This window comes from Mytilus edulis, chromosome 6 (genome assembly GCF_963676685.1).
Source record: "Mytilus edulis chromosome 6, xbMytEdul2.2, whole genome shotgun sequence".
In the NCBI taxonomy this organism is placed as follows: domain Eukaryota; kingdom Metazoa; phylum Mollusca; class Bivalvia; order Mytilida; family Mytilidae; genus Mytilus; species Mytilus edulis.
This window is the reverse complement of record NC_092349.1, coordinates 31,549,943-31,574,902: the sequence shown is the minus strand read 5'-3', so window position 1 is coordinate 31,574,902 and position 24,960 is coordinate 31,549,943. Positions and strand designations below refer to the sequence as shown.

Genomic DNA, 24,960 nt, shown 5'->3' with positions numbered 1-24,960 from the left:
CCCGAGGGTATCACCAGCCCAGAAGTTAGCACTTCGGTGTTGACCTGAATATCAATTACCTTGTCATTTTCATAAATTTCCTTTTTACACAGGTCTACAAAAGATAATAAGAAACTTAAAAATACGTCACATAACCGACATTATTCATAAATTGTTCCCTTAAAAGTAAATTTGCCCAAAAAATTACATTGAAACTATGTTTTTTTTAAAACTTTATACCACTGACTTAAAGAAGATAGAATTGATTATGTATTATCAGTAAACCATGAAATTTTGAATACATTTACACCTTTAAATATTTATTTTCTTCAATTAAAGATCACTTAATTCAGTGGTATTTTAAGTTAATTAACACAATGCTAGCTAAGATGTTTGTCAAATACAAATGTGAAATTAATATTTAAATAATAATTACAAACTATTACCAGGGAATCCGTATCTATAAAACAAAAACAAATACTATTTATAAACAAAACATTGCATAGGAAAATATACAGTCACATACAAACTAATTTAGGAGTGATGACACATAAGCAGTCTTGAGCAGCAGCTATTGTAGACGACTAATAATAAGAAATAATAGGTAACAAATCAATTAACATACGTTGACTTTAGTTACAGTTTGTATATGTAAGTTTTAGAATATTTAGTTTCAAATATAAGTATGAAGACAGTCAGATATTCCGCAACAAATATATTCAAATTTCATAGATAGGTCTGGACGCCTAAAAATACAAAATTAAATATTTTTGTTCAGGAAATGGCGTCAAAATCACCAAACATGTTTTGTGGAACCTGTTCAAGACGAAGTAAATCCACCAAAGCTATAAAGTATTGCACAGACTGCTAGGATGCACTGTGTTCCGAATGTTTAGATGTTCACGGAAGCATTAAATTATGTGCGACCCATCATGTTATAGATGTAAACGTGATTGATGGAAGTCCATATATTGTCTATAAATCATGCGATATTCATCCGGATATGGTTTTAGAATACTTTTGCTCTGACCATGATACAATGTGCTGTCGGTCATGCATGGCTAGTGATCATCGGTCATGTGACAAACTGCTGCCAATTGAAGTAGCTGCGAAAGGAGTCAAATCTTCGACAAGGTTTGAGGAAATTAAAACAGATGTTCGTATTCTTAATACTGCTGTTAACGAGCTGGAAGATAAAAAGACAAAAGGCATGGTCAGTCTTGATAATAGTAAGGAGATTGTTCAGCAAGAAGTTACAAACTTGAAGAAACAATTGCAGAAGCGTATTCAAGAAATGGAAGCAGCTCTCATATCTGAAATTGACAAAATGCATACAAACCTGTCAAAAGAATGTAGTGACGACCTTGACAAAATATGCAATCGACGAAAACAGATACAAAATATTTCTGAACAGTTTGAATCCGTCACAACACATGGATCAGAAAGTCAAATATGTATGCTCATTAGTAATATAAAAAAAAAGAACTGAACTGTCATGCAAATGATTTTCAAGAACTGCTATTGACCCAAAATGGTGTATCTCTTTCACTTAAAGAGTCTGATTTGTTGTCCGTCGTGAAATCATTTGGTTCCATTGAAATAAAGAAGTCTTCCCTTGATATCAAATACAAACAATTTAAAGGTCAACAAGCGCAACACCTGCAACAACAGAGATAGATTCCAACACAAATCAAACTTGATGCTAAATTCAAAGTTCCGAATGCATCCCTTGCCGGTATAAGTGTGACAAAAGACAATAGATTGTTCATGTGTAATCAATTTCATTACAATTTGTATGTTATGTCAGACAAAGGTCAGCAGTTGGCAACAATTCAAATGGACGGGAAACAGTGGGGAATAGCTATGGAAGAAGAAGCGAATACAGCTTGGATCACACTACTATATATATATATATATACAGTCAGTTCAGGAGGTAGATATCGTTACAATGAAGACGAAAGGAAAACTGATCAAAGTACCACAGCAGTGTTATGGTATTGCTCTTATTGACGATCAAATTTCTGTAGGTGGGAACGACGGCAAAATATACATTATAAGTAAAACTAGTGAATTAAAGAAGACACTTCATGTTGGAAACATCAGTATGATTTACTCAATATCAGTTGGGGAAAATGATCAACCTTACTACGCTCAGGCAAATTTAGGAAAATCAATGTTAACATGCATAGGATTAGATGAAACAGATACGTCTATCCCTGCTGAAGATACTTACCACGTGATTCATGTTAAAATTGACAGCTTAGGAAATGCATATTTACTGGAATATAATACATCAAATTTTTTAAAAGCTGTTTTCGTTTGAAGATAAATCTATGAAAACTATTTTGACAACAAAAGATGAATTGAATAAACCATATGGCTTTGCTTTCTGTAAAGATTTCTCTAAACTGTTTATTTCAGATTACTCTACCATTGAGATTTTAGTATTTTTGTGAAAACGAAAACTAAAGAATTCTTGATCTGAAAGTTAATGAACATTATATAACTTTGCATCTGTTTGACATGCTTGAATAAAGAAGTTATTGATGTTATCTCAATTATCATAAAGACATTTTATCAAAGCAAACTTCTAAGTTGTTCGCTCAAGTATTGTCAAATAAAATGTTAGGAAATATCTAACAATTACAAGAAACAATGTTTCTTGATTACTGTTCGACATCACTAATGTTGTTGCAATGACTTCCTTGATATTCATTTATAACCAGGACACTTAATAGTCTTTGTCTGGATATCTGCATAACCAATTCGATAAACAGGTTAATGTGTTGAAGGCATCACTAACTTTCCAAAGGACATATAGATGTGAACAGCAAAATAGTGATACGTTCGACATGATTAAGTCCTTATAAATACGGTTCTTCTGTACATATATACTGACGGACTTCAAAAACGAAACCCACATCAAAATCATGACAATTCCTTCAATAAATACTATTTATGATTACCATACTTCTTTCTGTTTAAAAAAATCAATTTCTGACTTACCTGAAGTTATAGAAGATACCGGATTATTATTACTAAGTCGCACGAATTTCTTACATCGACATTTGAAACCCATAAATGATTTTTTTTAGTTTCGTTTCTTTGTGAAACAATTCTTTCAATCCATACAAACACATTACTAAGTTAAAAAAATGATGCATCCCAGTATTGCCGAGACAGAGTAGCGAAAATCTGATTCAGCCCATAAGAAAATTGTAGACGAGAAAACGTGAACGTGCTGTTACCAGACATTTAGACGTCACTGTTCATCCAACAACGATACAGGCATACGGGATTAGTTGATGAACATCAATGACAAGATCAATATTATGAGATAACGCCACGTCAAAAGAAATTGATTACGCAACGTCTTTTGCAAGACATGTTTACCGCCGCAGCGTCAATTGCTTATAAAATCACCAAATGCCATTGCAGACAGATGCATGCTAAAATGTTTCCCATCAACTGAAATGTCGAAGAATCCAATGCAAAAACATTTTAAGACCTAAAGGTTAAACTGCATAATTGCAAAAACACACTGTTATGGGTCGGACAAAGAAAAAATCAGAATGTACAGAACGGAACTCAAAACAGAATTGATTGACCTTTCCAGAATCATTTTGAAGTTGTTTACATGCAGTCATTGTTTTCGTTGGTGACACATCTATTGATAAGGGATAATCATGGTTTTAGTGCATACCACATAATTTGAACATGCAAATAGTGTAATTAATTCAACTTTCAAGTTAATATTTCAAAGAAGAGGAGAGGGTCCGGTAATGGCTAATTTTGGCCTAAAATTTTAAGAACACCGGATGAAAGATTTTTGACATTTTTTAAACAACTAAGTGTCTACTTAGTCGAATTCATTAGTTTATGTTTGTCTAATTCAGAAGTGGTCGCATTCGTGTTCAATCTCAACCTTTATATACGTTATGTATTATATTATCATCCAATACAACATATATTTGAATATAAAGTCTGAACACAACTGCGGCCACTTTGAATTTAGACAAAACATGTTTGCAAATTAACACAAATGCTAAAATGTTGAAGATTTCAGTAATTTTGCATAAATTATAATAGTACCTGATGCAAATGTACTGTACAATCAAAGAACCAACATGTGTGTAGCAACATAAGTCTACTTTCCAATAAATAGTCAAAAGTTTACATTTTTTAATATTCTTTTAAAATGCTATATTTTAGGGCAAAAAAGGGGTCTTACCCGGCCTTATTTATTGTTTAGACAATGCAGTATTGAATGAAATTTAGTTAATACATTTGTTTAACAAGAATTGCATATTTGAAAATAGGAATTAAAAAGAATTATCTAGCGTTGCGTTTCTAAAGTCGGTCAGTATATTTATACAAGACAAATGTTGTTGGAACTCATTGAAAAAAAAATTAACTCAAAAGTGGATTCATATTCACATCAGGTCTTCTTAGAACAGCAGTCCAAATGATCTTGTTAACATTAAGTTTTGAGTTGGGTGTGATAATTGATCCCATTAGTTGTAGAGCTTCATATTCTGAACAAAACATACCGAGAGAAAATCACAAGTTCAATAAAAACAGACAGCAATTTTCATTGTTTAAAATTTGTATACGGAAGAAAGAACATACTGCCAAACAACAATAACAAAACATATGTAAATTAATATTTTACTATTTAAGTAATCAGTTTTGTTCAATTTCGTCAAAATACTCTAAGAAAAAAAACATCACTAATTCAGTATTAGCTTTTAAAAGAGATTAAGTATAATCTTTAAAGAATATTGTTTTATTTTGATAATTTAGAACTAGTTTGCAAATGCTTCTTAGAAGTTTTTCATTAAAACACAGACAATGTTAGATAGCTTCAACATTGATTATGGTTGGGTTTAGGAGGTATTTAGATTCATTAAGTATAGGTGATTCCATTATCCTTAGATACGTAAGATTTATAAGTAAAATTAATTTTTTTTATAATTGGTGGATGAGGTCTTAAAAAGTGCCTTTAATGATCATCGTTTATATAATAATGGAGCAGCCCCAAGTCACCACTTTCTTATCAGAAGGGACACAAAAATGGCAAAGAATATAATCAGAAGAGTTAACAATCAAATATTCTTGGCCTTTCCTCAAATGTACTGCTGTTTATGATTTCTAGTCTGTGCACCCGCTAGAACTCGCAATGGGAAAATTATTCCATAAAATATTTTGCTTTTTTCAACTTAAACGTTTATGACTTACATACATAGCAGATATAATGACCATCAAATAAAACCCTAAAATAATAAAAAGAGTTCATATGCTAAAATGTCTCGCCTGTCTTACTCACCATTGATTTATTTTGTCTACAAATATCATATTAACTTAACATTTTGATTTAAAGATCCATAACCATGAGGCCAATGTCAGATTAAAACTGCTATATAGTCATGCACTCCTTACAATCACTCTGAACATCAAATATAGTTGACCCATTGCTTATGGTAATTGCAAAACAGACCAAAACACACAAACGTAATAAAAACCAATGAACAATGGAAATGAGGTCAAGATCGCATGCTACTGGCTAGACAGACATGTACACCTTAAAATCATTCCATACATGAAATATAGTTAACCTATTGCTATTAGTATTTGAAAACAGACCAAAACACAATAAACAGCTGCGCATTGAGCGCATGATACGCACGTCGTATTTTTCAAGAATAAAGTTTAATAAATTCTCTATATCATATCAGAAATTTATGAAAAACCAAAGGGAGGTTATCTTAATAGATATTAACCAGTCTTCAAAGATTCGTGATCACGAACTGCTCAGAGCATTGCGAAAACTCGAAAATCCCCCCTTTTATGAATAAAAGCACATAATACCTGAACGTAAAATCGAAAGAGAACTTACGTCAATAGATATAAACATTTCACAAAAATGTTATGAAAACTGCTGAAAACTGGAAAATCACCCTTTTTTAATGAATATAACTCTAAATCGTAAAATCGAAAATTTAAAAAAAACCAAAAGGGAACTCTTGTCAATAGATCTAAACAATTCTCCAAAGTTTCTTGCAAATTGGTGAAAGAGTTTTTGAAATATTGCCCCTAAACTGGAAAATCCCCCGTTTAAATGGAAAAAAAACAAAAAAAACTCGGAAACTAAAAATTTTAAATTTATAAAAAACATAGGGAGCTCACATCAATAGATAAAAACAATTCACCAAAGTTTCATGCGAATCGGACGGACAACAGTTTACTGTAATAACGCCCGTAAACGGACGTATAAACATTACTCATTAAAATGAGGTCTTGGTCAGATCACACCAGCATGACAGACATGTACACCTTTCGATCATTCCATACACCAATATAAATTGAAATATAATTGACCTGTTGACTACAGATCAAAACACAAACAAATAACAATTCCAATGAACCATGAACATGTCAGGTCAGGTCAGGGTCAGATAGCTTGTCAGTCTTACATGTCCCCCTTAAAATCATTCCATAACCACATACAGTTGACGAGCTGCTTGTAGTATCAGAGAAATAGATCTAATCGCGCAACTTTAACTCTGATCACTGATCCATGAATTGAGGTTGAGGTCAGACATGTAGAAATTGCAAGAAACCTATATACCAATTATAGTTATCATATTACTCATAGTAAGTGAGAAATTCACATGACAAAGAACTGTATATTTGTCAAGCAGTCACTGAACCATGGAAATGAGGTCATGGACAATGGGCATATGACTGACAGACACTTCGTTGCATAAGGTATTTGCAGAAAAGGTATGAAGCAACCAGGTCTTCAAATTTTTAAAGTATAAAGCTTTATACAAATAGTTTTCTCCCCCTCTGACGCCGAATAGTAATACCTTTGTCACGCATACTTCGCAGGGAAGACAAAAACTACTTTTTAATTCAAAATAAATCATTATCTTATTTCAAAATTCAAAGATTTTATTTAGTTTCCATCTGTCATACACAAAACAAGAAAGTTTAACCATATTACCTCAAGAAACAGGTAAGATAAAAAAAAAAGAAAAAAGAAAAATGTAAAAATGCAATGAAAAACTAGCAAGTAATACATGAGTAAATGAAAAAAAAATAACAAAAAAACTGAACTCCAAGGAAAATTCAAAACGGAAAGTCTCTTATCAAATGGCAAAATCTCAAACATAATCCTAGCAGAGGTTCATGCATCATCCATTTGTCATCTGCAAAAATCTTCTTGAAATTCACCATTGCCTTTATCTCAATGGTATATCGAATATAACCAATTTTTATGTACCTAAAAAGACGCCAAAAACACTATTATAGGCATATATTATAGTGTGTTTTTAAGACATGTTCCCATTAGAATATCTATGACTGTTGAAATTTGTAATGTGAACATATCTAAATTTTAATTGTCATGCTAATATTTGTAATGTATATAAATGGTTTTAAAGTACTAGAGAAAACGAAATTCTGGCCAGTTTAGTTAACAGATCTTTCACCCCCCCCCCCCAAAAAAAAATATCGTTTAATTCCTGCAAAAAATTGCCAAAGCTATAATTGTTTATTAACCATGAAAATCAAAACTTTGCCCGAATTTTACTGTTTGAAATTTACAAAATATTTAAACAATTTGGCTTTCTAACATAAGAAAGAAAAAAAAACAGTTTTCAACAAAACCTTCTAACGTAAAATTGTTTAAATTCAAGCTAAACAAACATTTGGTTTTCTTGTAAAAATCATAGCAACCACTTTCCTCCTTCTCCTCCCCTTGAAAAATTAGCAGTGGCTTAAAAGACTGATTTGATATTGCTTAATTTCTAATCGCATTTAATATAAATAAAACAGGAATAAATAACTCCTTCGCTTGCTCTTTTTACAATTATGCGACCAGTGTTCACATATTGTTTACATACACATACACAATTTATTTAAGTGGAACTTTTAAGGAATATTGAATCTGAAAGTTAAATATTCCTTTTACTTTATATAAATATTTAACTGCAACCTGATACTGTAGTGCCAAATTGAGTCAAGGTACATGTAAGCAGTAATGTCAGAAACATGGAAACGTAAAAAGAGTCAATTGACGATACAGTAAAACAGGTAAATCCACTATAATAATACTTCCTTGTTTAATACGTTAAATCAAAGCACTTTCATACTGTTTACTCTGATGATTCGAAGTCAAGATCTAATAGTTTACGAATTTAGGATAGAGATTTTCATCTACCCACAGAAATGTCATTTATTTTCTAATGTTTAACCTATAATTTCAAATATATATTATCGATTATATATAACATTAATTCAATTCGAAAAGTTCCCTTGTATTGAAAGGGAGTCAAAAGGGAATCCTAAATTTCTTTTAAGATATTTTGTAATTGTTTTTCCAAATGCATTTACACGTAACGAAAAATACGGTGTATATAATGTATTTGTTTTTCATAATGTCTTTCTTAAATACGCTTAATATTCGTATTACAATTGGAAAGGTTGTTATTCAGTGGTTGTCGTTTGTTGCTACCTATCATATTTGTTATGCATTCATTGTTTTGTACATATATCAGGCTGTTCGCTCTCTCGTTTATAACATTTTACGCTTGTTTTATTTTTGGCCCTTTATAGCTGACTAGGTGGTAGGGTTTTTGCACATTGATGAAGGCCGAATATTGACCTATAATTGTTAATTGCAATGTCATTTTATCTCTGGTGAAGTGTTGTCTTGATGGCATTTATACTATTTCTTTTTATTTGACTTTTCCTACAATTATAACATTGTTTATGGATACAGATAAATCCCCGCTACAGCTACTGTCGTCCTCTTGGTCGTTCGTCTCTTGTATCGTCTCACCTCGTCACAATGCTTGAAACTTGGACTTATGCCCTATCAACTTGAAAACATCTGTAATTAAGGTCAGATGATTCTAAGGTAAAGGAACACTTTTCTTTTTTCAGAAATACATCTACAAGATCGAACAATTTTTCTTTTATATTTGGCTGTAGTTTAAACTGTAAACTTGAATCGAACATACGCTCCAAGCCTATTAAAGATTTATTTTTTTCTTCAGCTGCTTGCATTATTTCATCAACTTTCCTGCTGGACATATATACTTGCAAGTCAGATCCGAATGTTTTTAGTTCTGAGAAATTTTTTCGAAGTTCACACATCTTAATTTTTTCTTCTTCTAATTCTTTTAATACACTGTCAAGGTTTTCCTTCTCAGCTTCAACAATTTCATCACTCTTTATACTTAAATAGCATTCCAAACTGTCAAGATGAGCATTGATTTCTTTTCTGATATTCTTTATATCGCACCGACTTTCAGCTGATTGTTCCACAATTTCCTTCTTATTTCGTAAACGATTATCTCGTATTTTGTCAATATTGTTCACTAAAACTTCAAACCTCCCGTTAATATCATTCAAATAATCTGACTTCCTAAATGTTGTCACGACATTTTGTATAGACTTCAAACCAATGCAATCCGAATGTTTCACAGAAGCACAATTTGAACAGCAAGGCTCGTCATGGTTTGGACAATATATCTCAAGCGAACTCTCGTGAGTTTTGCAAACTGTGTAAATGGATGAAAGAAAGGACTCCATGTTCAAAAACTTTCTGAAATCTATAGTATTATGATTTCGTGAGGTTTTTATTAATTTGTGATACTTATAACAGTTCTCACACAACCCCTCTTCACAAGATGAACACCAATACATTGGATCTGTACTCATATGATTAACTCTACATGGACCACATAACTCAGTCGTATTGTTCCTTCCTAAAATAAAATGGAAACTTTCTTGTATACAGCTATACGTGTTGCTGCAGTGTATTGTATTTCAATATTGACATTGAATCGGCCAACCAATTGGTACACATAACGTTAAGGCCTTCAACAATGATATTATTGTAGTCGTTTTAACATGATATTAACTAGGGATATCAACTCAGTGAACAATTGTTATCGAGTCCTCGTTGGTTTTATCGAGGGATACTCCAGTACAAGCTTGGGAATATATGAAAAACATGAAAAACTTCCGCACTTTAGGGACGACATCAAAAGTTCAATGAAGGATAAAAAACTTAATTCACATAGTTTTTTCACTGACCCCCACACCCTACACCCCCCCTCTTAACTTAATTTGGGAAAAATTGATTGACCAATAGGGATATATGTAAAATCGATTTTAGATTAACAAAACTTGCAGCAATGTTGACCCCCCACCCCCAAACTATTTGATTTAAGTTTTTTATCCTACATCGATCTTTTGATGTCGTCCCTTACATCTCGTGGTTTGTTGTGCAACTTACGAAAACACATCTGCAAATTAAGTATCTAAGACAATGAAATCATCACACAAATCAGCAAAAATGACAAACTTGCAGGTGATTAATTATCAAATAATACATGTCATCTCTATAGAACTCTTTGATTGACATTTATGGTTTTTTATTCAATTTGATTTTTGATACAGGTATCATTCCAGAGTCGTGGCTTTTTGGAAATATTTTACCTATTTTATTAAAGGAGTTAAATTGAAACAATATATTATAGGACCCGTAACACTTCTATCTTTAATTGGGAAGATATTCACAGCTAGTGTTTTGATAATCTTTCAACGAACATATTTTCCCCTGTAAATATTGTATCAGTTATGGTTTTTATGAAGAAAAAAAACAACACTTTACTGCATTTGTACTGTGCGTTTGTAGATTTTGAAAAAGCCTTTGACTTTGTACATAGAAACTCTTAATTTTTCAAGATTCTAAGGACCACAAAAACTGGAATTTAAAAAAAAAATTCTATGCAGATACGAAATGTTGTATAGTCAATGCTAGTACTTAATAATGAAAAGTCTGCGTCTTTGCCTGTAATATACGAGTTAGACAAGGGGAACATCTCTATCTTTCTTTTTTCTAATTGACTTGCATGACTTTACCGAAACTATAAATGCTTAAGTTTAAAAACTAGTAGTAAAGGTATAGAAAATGTACAAATGGTTAATTTGAAAATGATTATTTAAAACTTTATGCTGACAATACAATTTTTTAAATTCTTTATTGATTTTTTTTCCGTATTCAAACTACAGTGCATACATAGGTTGTTACAAGACATAAGCATGATAAGCGAATGACAAATAGCATTGCTATTATTGTTATTATGCGTATGGGAAATAGTAAAAAGGTACAAGTCTACGATGTTAATACATAGTAAATGATACATCTGAAATGCGTTAGAAACCATTAGATATGCAAACATATTCCAAATAAATTAAATAAATTTCATAAATCCCTCAATCCATCGACTAATGACTCGTGTTTGTCTCTTGAAATATATAAATATTCTAAAATATCCAGAGTTCTTTTCAAAATTTAAGGAAAGCTTGCACAGATATAAACATTTTGTCTAGTTATGTGATCTTAATATAATAAATGTAATACTTTGCCTGTAAAATATAATAATTTAAAAGTAAGTTAGCGGAATTCAAAACACTAAACATGACACTGTCTTTATTCAAAGATATTTTGCTCAAAAACAAAATACAGTGTAAACTGAGTTATCCGACACACTAGGGGACCTGAAGAAATTATCTGATTAAGTATGTAGTCGGAATACGCAAAAACATTTTGCAAGGATAGGCATATTTTGGCACCAGAAAAAATCGGATATTTTTCAAGAAGATAAGTATGAGAGACTATTCCGTATACAATTTTATTTCGTAAAACTTGTAGTTTCCTTCTATAGTACACTGAAAAGCCAGTAAATAAATAATTTCCAATTTTTTCATCACTAACTTCTGTATTAAATCTTCCACGCAACTTTGCCGTTTAATCGGAGGAACACTTCACTATAGCTAATCAATAAAATGTAAATGTACTTTTTTAGCAAATAATTTACTAATAGGCAATTTTTTATTCTCATGCCCAAAACGTATCCAAATGAGTTGCTGTTAGGTGCCATTTGTTGAAGTAATAACAAATCTTTCCGGTCAAGTTTAATTGATAGAATGTCTACAAAAGTAACCTTCATATTATTCATTTGGTTAAACATTCGCCATTGTCATCTACAATATCATGAACATCATTGATTAACCTTATGTCTTTCGTGTACCAAGATCTGTAAAAATGAATACTCGTTCTGTCAATTTTGATAAAAGGATTAAACAAAATAAATTGTTCTCTCACATGAAATGTATCTTGATAACGGATTTACAATACAATTGTGGTGACATAATCAAGTGAAAACTTACAATTGGTGCTTAATGACTTTTTTTTTATTATTGTAAACAAATAAAAATGAAAATAAATGTGCTGAAAACAAAAGTATTGATATTTTCAAAAGGTGGAATGTCAAGGAATTTGAAATTTTATATTGAAAAATTTGAAATCGAGATAGTTATTAAATATCTTGGGATAAGAAGAAAAATGCTACAAAAAATGTATTGGTGTTTACAAAAATGTAGAAAAAAAAGTTTCATTTATTGAATGTCTGTAATATATTTTCCGACAAAACCCTTTTACCAATAGTCTTGTATGAATGTGAACTTTTGGGTTTTTAAAACTTGGAGTTTCTCAAAAGATTTCATTTGCTTTGAAGTCTGGCTACATTTATCAATTTGTCCCTCAGTTTTGTCATTTACGTAGAGCTGAGTAGATACTCCATTTCAATTCATGCAAGAGTTCATGTGGTAAAATTTCGGTGTAACATATCACTTGAAAAATAAGAGAAATTCTCCTCTCTTTAATATAAGTTATTATTTATGGATTCGAAAAATTGTGGTTTAGAGAGTAAAATGGCTGTGTTTTATAAAAATCACAATAGCTAGACAATTGTGGAATGTCAAATATTTGGAATCAACATGGAACGTTTACTGCCTTGTGGATTTCTAAATTTGTAGAACAAAATCTGACAGACAAATTTATACAGAAATTGGATAAAAGTAATAATTGTAACAGCGGAAAACCATATCAAACAAAATTATTTGGCAATCGTTATAAAAACACGTTTTATGTATACAAAGAACATAAAGAAGTAATAATAAGAAGTTAAAACATTCACTGAGGATCGACAGTAGATGCATAGAAGTAATCTTTGATGTAGCTATTTTCTTGTCAACTATTATTGGGGACAGTCACTTTTGCAACATTGTAAATAACAGTCTTGCAAACGAAAACATTTACTTTTATGGAAAGGATTTGACATGTTTAGTTTGAAGTATTAGCCTAGTATGTATAACGCACGTATTTTCGGAGACCTTCTAGGAATAGCATTCGTAACAAAAAAAAAATTTTACTAGTATGATTTGTCAGTGATGCCTTTTTAATTTTCCGAAAAATGTTTTGAAGAAGATCAATTGCATATTAAGAAGTCAGCAATATTCTAACAGGAAACCGATTAGTCGAGTATTGTTTTGTAATTCGATACTCGGTACTACCGAGCGATACTCGAATAATCGCGTACTTTTTTATATTCATAATATAAATATATGTTGTTATTACATTGGTTGCAATGAATTACATTGATTTCCCAGTTAAATAAAAACCGATAATTTCACATGTGAAATAAACGTGGTTATTTCACTCTCTGACGTCATACAACAATAGGCGTTGTCAAGACGTTGATAACGGCGGATCAGAAAAAAAGATATAGTTCCTTACATGTTTTACATTAATTTCTTTTAAAAAGCCATTTGCCAATGTAATTAAAAAGAATAACTAATTAAAGAATTCAAATATCGAAAGATATTCAACTCGTGACCGAACAACACTGATAATTAACTCATGCGCTAGGCGCATTCGTAAATGAATGTGTTGTTCGGTCACTCATTAAATATTTTTCTCTATTTTAATTCTGCGATTAGTTATTCTATAATTCTCCTCGAGTAACCTAGATATATTAGATAAAACAAAAAAACAAAAAAATGCTTGTAGCATTTCTTAGATTTGTGATCTATCTTTAGGCTTAAAATAGTCTTTAAACAACATTTACCATACCGTCATAGCTCGGATTATGCTTGTTAACACCTAGCATAGTCTTCGTTTATTTTTTGTCTTCTATTAGGCATATTTAACCATCGATGGGCTAAATACACAAGAATGTACCTTTGACTCTTAATTTCGCCTTGAAGCGAAGGCTATTTTGAATATCAAACTCAATCGTATCTGTTGATATTAGCTGTTATAAACAGATATGAACTGGTCAGAATGGGTATTAGTTTGTTAAAAAAAAATATTCTCCTAAGGAAACTTTCTTCACCTAACGGCTCAAATTTTGATATCTGGGGTTGTTTTTTTTTATCATATCTCGCTGTTTCATTTAAATTAGTTGATTTAATACACATTGGGATATACTAATTCAACAATAAAAGCTGTCACTGAATTATTATATAGCATGTAGCACAACGACAACACAATAGGAGAGACGAAAACGTCATCAAAGAGCTGCTTGGTACATCAGTCGCTTTTTCAAAGAATAAAGTTTCACAAGTCCTCAATGTCAATTCAAAAATTCATTGAGAAAAAGCTTAAGGGATGTAGTTTTAACACATATAAACCAGTCACCAAAATTTCAAGAAACTGCTCAAAGCACATTTGAGTTATTGTACGAAAACTGGGAAGTCCCCCTTTTTTATTAATTAAACCCCATTTATTGTAACTCCGAAATGTTATATCTTACATTTATAAAGATTGAAAGGAGGTGCACGTCAATAGATAAAAAAACAATTCACAAAAGTTTCATTAAAAATGCTCAAAGCATGTTGGAGGTATTGTCTAAAAACTGGAAAATCCACATTTTGTTATAAATGAAACCTCATAACTCGAATACGTAAAAACTAAAATTTATAAAATTTCAAAAGAAGCTTATATCAATAGATATAAACAATTCACCATATTTTAATGAAAACTGCTCAAAGCAGTTTTAAGTTTTTGTCTGAAAAGTTTGCATTTTGAATTATCAAAACAAACGACGCTTGGAAATGTAAAAACTAGAATTTATAAAACTTGGAAAGGAGCTTAAGTCTATAGATAAAAACAATTCACTACAGTTTCATGCAAATTGGAAAAGGCGTTTTTGAAACATCTGGATATTGTACGACATGTCGACGACAGACAAACGGACAGACGGACAGACAGACGAAGGGACAGACAGATGAAATGACGAACAACGGTTTACAATATTACGTCCCGTAAACAGACGTAAAGTATCTGTATATAAGAAATTGAGTTGTCAGGTCTTTCATTTTGTGTATACAAATTGTAAACGCTGTCGCTTATGTTGTTGGCACCTCAACTATTTCATGCATCATTTTAATGTATGCTATAAGTCTTTAATCAATGTTTTCACGATAATGCATGCCAGTTCTTACCTTTTGAAAGGGGTGAATTTAGTGATGCCATTAAAGCACCCCACCTTCTACTAATTTTCTTGGGAAGTGTTATCTCTATGATAGATGGAGTTAACTTGTACCTGCATTTTTCTGGTACAATATCGTGCCTACAAAAAATATGTAAATAACATGGCATTATACAATCTGTTAATTACACTGTATTAGGTAACGTCTAACAAATAAATGAAACGAAAGGTGTTACTTTCATAAATCAATAAAATATTCAAAAATAACCTTGTAGGTTTAGAGAAGATTTTTGGAATTAGACAATTCGAACTTAAAAGATATCATCTTGCGACCATGTGCTCAATTCGATTTCAATCACCTCTCAAGGTCTATTAGAGTACCCTGTCATTTGTAATGTCAAGGAAAATTGATCTGCCTTTAACGATATGAAAATTTACTTCTTTCTTTGAAAGCAAAACAGCGTATCACTACAGAAATGGAAATATTTTGTAAAGATATTAAATCTATGTTTGTTAATTATAGTAGAATATATATAATTAACAATTCAGAGTTTCAGAGTAGAAGCATGAAATTTTTAACGTGTTGTTTTCATTTTTTTATGTACAGATTATTGAAAGTGAGCAGCAAAACATTATATTAAGAATATTTAAATGATTAGCTAGGTGGACTTCGTAGCCCAAAACTACTGTAACCCCTTCATATCTAGATAAACTCAAATAAAGACAACGCAAAACAAAAAAATGAAATTTTATCACAAATAAGAATACTCATATGTATGATTGATGAATCTAAATCAAGTTCACAGTTTTCAAAAAATGTAAAAAGGAATGATACGAAGGGTTGTGGCATGAACATACGTCATTCCAAACAAAAAGAAAATTCTATTAAGCCTTTTAGATTTCTTGATGTGGCGGTTCAGAATATATATGATTTAGAAGTTGGGATTTGGACAGGGCCAATAATAAAATATTGTTTGTTTCCCCTCCCACCACCGACCCGGTAAAATCGCCGCGACTCGAAAAATTGTATTGGCCATTCTTGTCCAAAATTTTTTTTGTTGCTATGTTGGGTTTTGGTGATATCTATCTGATGCTGTAGTAAACGTGCGTTGGTTTTTTGTCATACCTTTCCGATGCTGTAGTCAATAAGCGTTTTAAATCAAGGCATTTTTGTATTGAAGCGTCTATATGATACGGAATCAAGGAAAACAAACATGCATTGGCACACATGATTTGTGTTGTGTGCAAGGGTGATTATTTGAAAATAAAAAATCTGAACAATCTTTCAACCCACTGAGTGCACCTTGATTGGCTTTGTCTTTTACCTCTGTTCCTGTTTAAGGGATAAAATCTCTGAGTAAAAATGGTCTGAATCATGATTTGAAAATCAAATCAATCTACTTTGTCTTCACTTCGAGCAGGTTGGGCACAAGACAGAAAATGTTGGATACGTCCTGCTTTCATGAACCTCCCTGATTTCTGGTGTAAACAAGACCAGTTTAAATGTGTTTTTATTTTTCAATTTATGGCATGAAATTTACAAAAGGGCACGTTTTACGTTAGAACTGCATCAGTTGAATTTGTCAATACTCAACAAATATGAATAAGTGAAGCCTTGTTTTTTTTCTAGAACTCGAAAAAGATACAAATCTTTTGTTTAGGAATTAATTGACAAAGCTGCATGATCCAGGTGTAACTGAACGTAACTGAATTATGTTCACTTCTATTGAAAAATTTTATTCATTGAATTTTAATTCTCAAGTCATTAACATATCTTTTTGTCATCTCATAATTGATGATCAAGGTATGAATTGGTGAACACATGAATTGTTTTGTTGTGAGTTATGCATCAAATTAGACTTGAAAAAAGCTTGATTTTTAACTAATTAAACACTTGCTTTCATTAAACATTGGGCATATGTATGTAATCAGAATCTTCCATAGATTTTATATCCAGTATATAAAATGGTAAAATATAATTTCTTTTTGGTGTATCCATGGCAACAATCTGCATTTATTTGTTATAAAATATTGCAAAAGGGGGGGGGGGGGAAGATGTCACATATTTCCCCAAAATTTGGCTAAAAGTAGAATTTCAATCGCTTGAAGTAATACCTTTTCTGAAACTGTGTACATATATCATTCAGCAAATCCAATGAAAATCATATGTCTTTCATCTCATTTTTTTGTAAAATTGCGTCAAAAACTTCGTGTAGAAAAAGAGTGTTTGTAAACAGTACATTAATTTCTGGACCGATGCCCAGTCTAGCTATGAAAATACGGATTGTCAAACAGAAAACAGCCCACAAAACATATAAAAAATAATCTTGATGCACTTATAAACCATCTTTGAAGGCTAAATTAGCACTCATCTGTCTAAAAATGAATTTTATTACACAATAACTTTCCTATTTGAAAAATCCACAGGGGCCAAAATGCGAAACTAAACTCCTAACTGTGTATTGCTACCTTATGTGATAAAAAATCCGGTAAATAGTCTAATTCGGTAGGTCACATTCATGAAAGGTAAGGGGTTGTAGTAACGACGTTAGGAACATACCCGATATCATTTGTGAAACGGTTATTCAATAACGGTCAACCAACTCGTGATGACGTCCGTAAAATTTACGAAGGGATGATTTCAACTTCACCATTTGAAACTCGTGGTTTAATAGCTTCCTTGTGCGCAGCAACCATCTATCAAGAAAATCATTATAGGAAATGCAAGCATGGGAATATCGTATCAGTTGGGGGATATATACCCCGTATGCAGGTGCTGCTGGAATGTGGCTACTTAGAAATGCAAGTTCACAATTAGAAAGCTGAAATGATCTCTTTTGTCGTAAAGTTTTGTTTTCAACCGACCCTCATTATCAATTTCTATATGTAAGTCAAGATATGAGGCCGACTTAACTGTATCTGTAGTATCTTTATCTCTAGTTCGATGGGATAGATGCGTTCCACATAGTCACCAAATTTTGAATTATTCAGTGAAAGAACATCATCTATATAGCGGAAAGTAGAGTTAAAGGATATCGCTAACTTCTTATCTTTCTTCCTAAGAAGTTCCTGCATGAAGTCAGCCTCATAATGATAAAGAAACAAGTCGGCAAGTAGAGGGGCACAATTTGTTCCCATTGGAATGCCAACAGTCTGTTGAAAAACACGTTCTCCGAACGTAACAAAGATGTTGTCAATCAAGAAATCAAGCATCTTGATAATATCAGTTTCAGAGAATTTTTTGTTTGAATCAGGGTGATCCTTTACAAAGTAGGATTTATCCCTCCCTAAGACAAGATTGGCCATTCTTTTTTATGAAGCAAAGCAATACCACCTCTTTCAATTTGTCTTTTAGTTTGAAATGTGGGATACTTGTATAAAGAGTAGAAAAGTCAAATGTTTTAATACTGTTACAAGATGAAAGAGAGTTAGATTGTATGAACTCTAAAAGATCTTTGGAATTTTTAAGTTTAATTTTTAAATTAATATCACATAGACAATAAATTGATAAAACAATCATTATTTACGGACAATAACTCGTAAGAATAGTTACAATGTCAGTTATTCTGATTTCAATTGATTTTAAAAGGGAAGGGAGGGACTACGAAATTTTAATTACAATACAGCCTTAAAAAGTTTGTCGCACTAAAAATGAATAATCTTACACAATACAGAATGAAAATGAACATTTTGAATCACTGAATGCAGAAATTACATTATACCACTGTATACTGCCTAGAACAATTCGTAAGGATTCCGCGGACTCCATTTTCTCGCTTACTTTTGCTGTTGTCTATGTTTTCAATGTTTTCAACTTTTGCTGTTGTCTATGTTTTCAATGATTTTCAATTCAGTGGAATGCATATTGACACTTAACAAAATTTGGGAGAAAATTATTTAAAAAAATCCTCTATAAACTATCTTTGGATTGTACGAAGCTTCTGTCCAGGTTTGGTAAAAATCCAGGATGGTTTAAAATAAGTATTTAAAAAACTGCGGACTGTATGTAAGGGTAACTGGAAGAACAAGAGTGCACACACTGAAATGTCTCGCCTTCTATACTAATCATTGATATTATGCTGATAGTCCTAAGTATAAAGCTTAGTTTTATTTCAACTGTCTCATAAACTTAACATTAACCAAGATAACTAAACAAAGACCAATGAACCTTGAAAATGAGATCAAGGTCAGATGAACCATGCCAGGCAGACATGTACAGCTAAAAATGCTTCTATACAACATATATAGTTGATCCATTACTTAAAGTTTAAGAAACATAGACCAAAACACAAAAACCTAACACTGTGCAATGAACTGTGAAAATGAGGTCACCGTCAAATAAAACCTGCGCGACTGACATAAAGATCATAAAATATTTCCATACACCAAATATAGTTGACCTATGGCATACAGTATTAGATTAAAAAGACCAAAACTCAAAAACTTAACTTTGACCACTGAACCATGAAAATGAGGTCAATGTCACATGACATCTGCCCGCTAGACATGTACACCTTACCATCATTCCATACAACAAATATAGTAGACCTATTGCATATAGTATGAGAAAAACAGACCAAAACACAAAAATTTAACTATAACCACTGAACCATGAAAATGAGGTCAAGGTCAGATGACACCTGCCAATTGGTCATGTACACCTTACAGTCCTTCCATACACCGAATATACTAGCCCTATTGCTTATAGTATCTGAGATATGGACTTGACCACCAAAACTTAACCTTGATCACTGATCCATGTAATGAGGTCGAGGTCAAGTGAAAACTGTCTGACAGACATGAGGACCTTGCAAGGTACGCACTTACCAAATATAGTTATCCCATTACTTATAATAAGAGAGAATTCAACATTACAAAAAATTTGAACTTTTTTTTCAAGTGGTCACTGAACCATGAAAATGAGGTCAAAGACATTGGACATAGGACTGACGGAAACTTCGTAACATTAAGCATCTATATACAAATTATGAAGCATCCAGGTCCTTCACCTTCTGAAATATAAAGCTTTTAAGAAGTGAGCTAACACCGCCGCCGCCGCCGTAGCCGCCGCCGGATCACTATCCCTTGTCGAGCTTTCTGCAACAAAAGTTGCAGGCTCGACAAAAACTATGTCCATTTATAAGTAATATACGGAAACTGGAAATATTTCTTTTTACAAAATTTCCTTCTAGATACTAGCACTTGATCCTAAATAAGGCAACAGTAGTATACCGCTGTTCAAACAAATGCAGGAAGTTTAAGAAATTTAAGTTATTAAAATTTTAAAACTTCAACCACAGAGGCAGAAAAACTAAGTCGATTTATAAGTAAAATAAGGATAAGCATATTTTTTTTTATATAAAATTAACTTCTGTATACCATTTAACATGTCTTGCGATCACAAACAAGCTTCTGTCCAAGGGTGGTAGAAATCCAGTATATTTGACGACAGTTATTCAAAAATTTTAAAAACTTTCACCACGGAGTGTTATGTTAACTGGTAGAAAAACTAAGTGACTAGTCTATTTATAAGTAAAATACGGATAAACAGGATTTTTTTACAAAATTTAATTCTGGACACTATCTTGTAATCATAAACAAGCTTCTGACCAAGATTGGTAGAAATCCAGGATAGTTTACGAAAGTTATTAAAATTTCAAAAACTTTAACGACAGAGTGAATATTTGTGGAAGCCGCCACCGACGACGACAAAGGAATGTAGGATCGATTTGTCTCCCTTTTGCTATTCCGTCAGAGAATAAATCTTACGCTCACCCCCAGAAGTTCAAAAGTCGTCTCTTTATTATTTGATAGATACTTGGCGAAACTACAATTATTTATTATTTTTGTCATCATTTATTGGCAACAATTTTTTTACGGTGTTGACTGATAATTTTGGTAGAAATAGAAAGTATAAAGTAAATCTAAACTTGATTTTTATATCCATTTTGTCATGTTTTTTATACAATGTAAAATTAAAGATACTAAAAATTGGTACCCTAGAGAACTAACTGTTCACTATGTGTATACTTTGATTGAACTTTCTGGCAGAAACTATCAACGAAGTCCCATAACATTTGAAAAATTAATGAAACCCACGATACAAGTTAATCATGTAAATTACATATTTAATTACATAATATTTTTTTTTAAACACTATGCAACCGAGTCACATTATCGGCAAAACTTTGAAAGCAGTAAAAGCGCTAGTAAATGTGATGAATTGAAACCGTTATTGTCTTTTATTAATATCTCATACAGATATATATACATGCTTCATACATGAAAGTTATTGAAAATAAACTTACATTAGATTCACCTTCCAACTAAATAATGTATCACTGGTGGAATTCTGATGTGAGTCCAAAAACTGAGCATTCCTGCAAAAAATCATTTATTGCAGATATTCAATTAAATGCTTCACTGATCGCAGATCGATACAACCGCAGAGGTCAAACCCCGAACAGTTGGGGCAAAAAAGGACACAATATTCACGCTAGATACATGTCTGAATTTGGATTGTAATTGAATATTTGACACACAATAGGTTTTAGACACATTATTACTGTAGTCAAAGAACTTAAAACTGGCTATATGATTTGATATATATTCATTTGTTTTGCTTTTGTGCGATACACTATGCTGTTGCGTATTGACCCTCCCCCTCCCAAATTTTTTTTGCCCCCCTCTTTTTTTGGCCAAAAAAAATAATATTTGAAGAAATTTTCTTTTTAATTTCTGAAATCTGAAATGAGAAAAAAATTTGCCCCCCTCCCCCCCCCCCCCCCCCCCCATCCACGTTTCTTTTTAACCTCCACCTCCAGCCCCAAAAAATACACCTCTCCTTTTTCCAAAAAAAATTCTTTTCCTCAAGATATGGTCATAACTTTTATTCAAATTTCCAATGTAGTGTGCAACCCTAATTACCAATTTAGATACATCATAAAAGTATTGAAATAGAAAATGATATACATTATCATGGCTATAATAAATATTCCTTAAATAGTAACTTACAAAAATAAATTGATAGCTAATCACCTCAAGACAATACAACATTTCTTTATACATAATTTAAAAGCAGTGTTAGGGAGGTAAATCCAAACATACTCAACATTGTACTTTAAATGTGTTTGGATTACCTCCCTTACACTGCTTCTTAATTGTCAATTAACCAGGAAACCCTTGTTTTTCCCCTTTTTTGCCCTAAATTCCTAAACGGTTTGAACCATATCCCCAAAGTCAATCCTAACCATCTCTTTGTGGTATTGAAACTTGTGGCATAATTTCAGAGAGATTCATACACCGATCCCCAAGTTATAGTCTGGAAACTAGAAAAATGCTTATTTGGGCCCTTTTTCTTTTTGCTCCTATTCCTAAACTATTAGGACCATAACCCCCAAAATCAATCCCAACCTTCCTTTTGTGATTATAAATTGTTTATTAAATTTCATTGATTTCTATGTACTTAAACTAAAGTTATTGTCCGGAAACCAAATGTCTGCGGACGCAGCAGACGACGACGACCAGATACCAATATACGACCGCAAAACAGTCAAATGTTTTGCGGTCGTATAAAAACAATTCTCAGATAACACATTATCAATAGAAGATTGATATACAATTGAAAGTGTTGAGAACTAGAGAACCTCAAATGAACAAGCTCACATAACTCTCCCCCAAGAAAAATATGTTTTATACATTGTCCCTTTTTAATGATTTCTTTCTTTTCCGTATCATGTTTCTGGTGTTAATTCTAATTTTGTTGAGTTAAAAAAGGTACCAACTGTTATCATGGTTATTGCGTTCGGCTGATACTTTTCACTTATTAATTTTTTTTAAAGTTACCTTTCTAATTTTTTTTTTTTTGTTTTTTTGTTATTTTCTTTTCCCGGTGTTCTTTTTTTTCTTTTTTGTTTTGGGAGGGGGGGTGGCTCGTATATCTCTGTCTTCGAACTAGCCTTTTACTTTTTTGCATTACAATTTCAAAAATTAAATAAGGAACGAACTAGTATATATCAGGGTATCAGTAGATTGCACCAACTGGTACATTTGCGCTAAGATGAATATTTCTGCTCCAAGAACCCAAAACTAACACAAGAGACACGAAAAAAATAATTAAAAGGGACAACTTATAATAAGCAAATAAGGAACGAATAATTAAGTGACGGGGTATCAATCGAGCGCGGGGACCAGGACATATGAGCCAACTATGAAATTCAACCTCACAGAACCTGAACATAACATTAGAAACAAGAAAATAAAACTAGATTTGCAATTGCTAGCAATATCGGATGTCATCTTTCCCAAATTGCCACTAAGCAATTTCAAAACAAAAAATGCACATGCATGGCTATACATCTTTCTGTATATTTTCAGATCATTTCGACCATTTTGAAACCAATATGGTTCAATTTTGTCATATTTAAATTTATGCTTATGTTTATATCGGGTATATGACATTCGGCAGTCTCTGGTGGTCATCTCGAAAATTGATTAGATGGCGTCAAGACTAAAATACACACAAAATTCTTATAGATACTATCGAGTAAATGCAGTGTTAACTGAAATATTGTAATTTGAATATACGTTTTAGTGTGTTATGTATCAAATATGAGAATTTGAGTCAAATCGGTTAACACGAATTTGACATCTAGTGTCCCTTTGAAAGAAGAAATGCGAAGTTGTTTTTGTTTTGCATTTTGACCTTTTTTGCATTGTTTGCATAGTTACGGTAGCCATTGTGGAAATTCAAGGCCAAATTCCATATCTGCACATGCCAGTCAACAATACTATGAGGTTTCATCAAGTTTTGAACATCTGTAAATTTTAGAAATGTTTGTTCCAGATTTCATGGCAACATAGTAGTTATATAGTCTATAGCTTTGTCGAAGCATTCATCATCAATCAATCTATATTTTTGTATTAGTTGTTAAGGTAGCACTACAGTTTGATGATGATTTTTAGTAAATTTGTTGTTATCACATTATTTTAAAGTATTTATCCCTTTGAACATTTTGTAAAATGTAAAACAAATCAAAGTCATGATGATGTCATTACCGGGAGTCAATTAATAATAAGGCCACACCAATTTGATTCCTTGTTCGCGGGACCCGCCCGCATCTATTTTTTTCAAAACAGATTTTTTTTTTTTTTTTTATATTCCCGCTTTCCGCATCCGGAAATGTAATCATGTCTATTTCCCGTACCGTTTTTTTTGTAAATATTATAAAAAGATATCAACATTTGTTTTTAAAATCACAGTCTATCCTGTATATAACGATTTTAAACATAAAAGCACCCCACCACACTTTGTAAATATCTGTGAGAATATTTGTTTCAACATGAAACCTATTTATCCAAAGCGGGAGTGCTTCGATATAAATTTATAACAGCGGGAATACATGTAAAGAACAAAAAATTGGCTACTTCCCCCTTACTTATATTCCCTATCAAAAAATGTTCGTTGTTAGAATAAAGTACAAAGAACTTCTGAATGATTTGCCTTCAACTGCAATTATATTGTTTGCTGGCGAAACAAAACTATCCATAGCCGCTGCATGTTTATGCACCTGTCCTGATTGATTGAGGGGCCTGTCGTTCAGCAGTTATCGTTTGTTGATGTTGTTCA

The 24,960-nt window shown here is 32.0% G+C and overlaps 1 protein-coding gene across 1 annotated transcript; it reads right to left on the bottom strand.

Moving 5' to 3' along the window:
* Positions 1-8,850: 8,850 nt before the first annotated feature.
* On the bottom strand, positions 8,851-9,579 carry LOC139526344 (putative leucine-rich repeat-containing protein DDB_G0290503). Its single transcript, XM_071321478.1, has one exon. The coding sequence runs from the start codon at positions 9,577-9,579 to the stop codon at positions 8,851-8,853; it is 729 nt and encodes a 242-aa protein (XP_071177579.1).
* Positions 9,580-24,960: the final 15,381 nt, after the last annotated feature.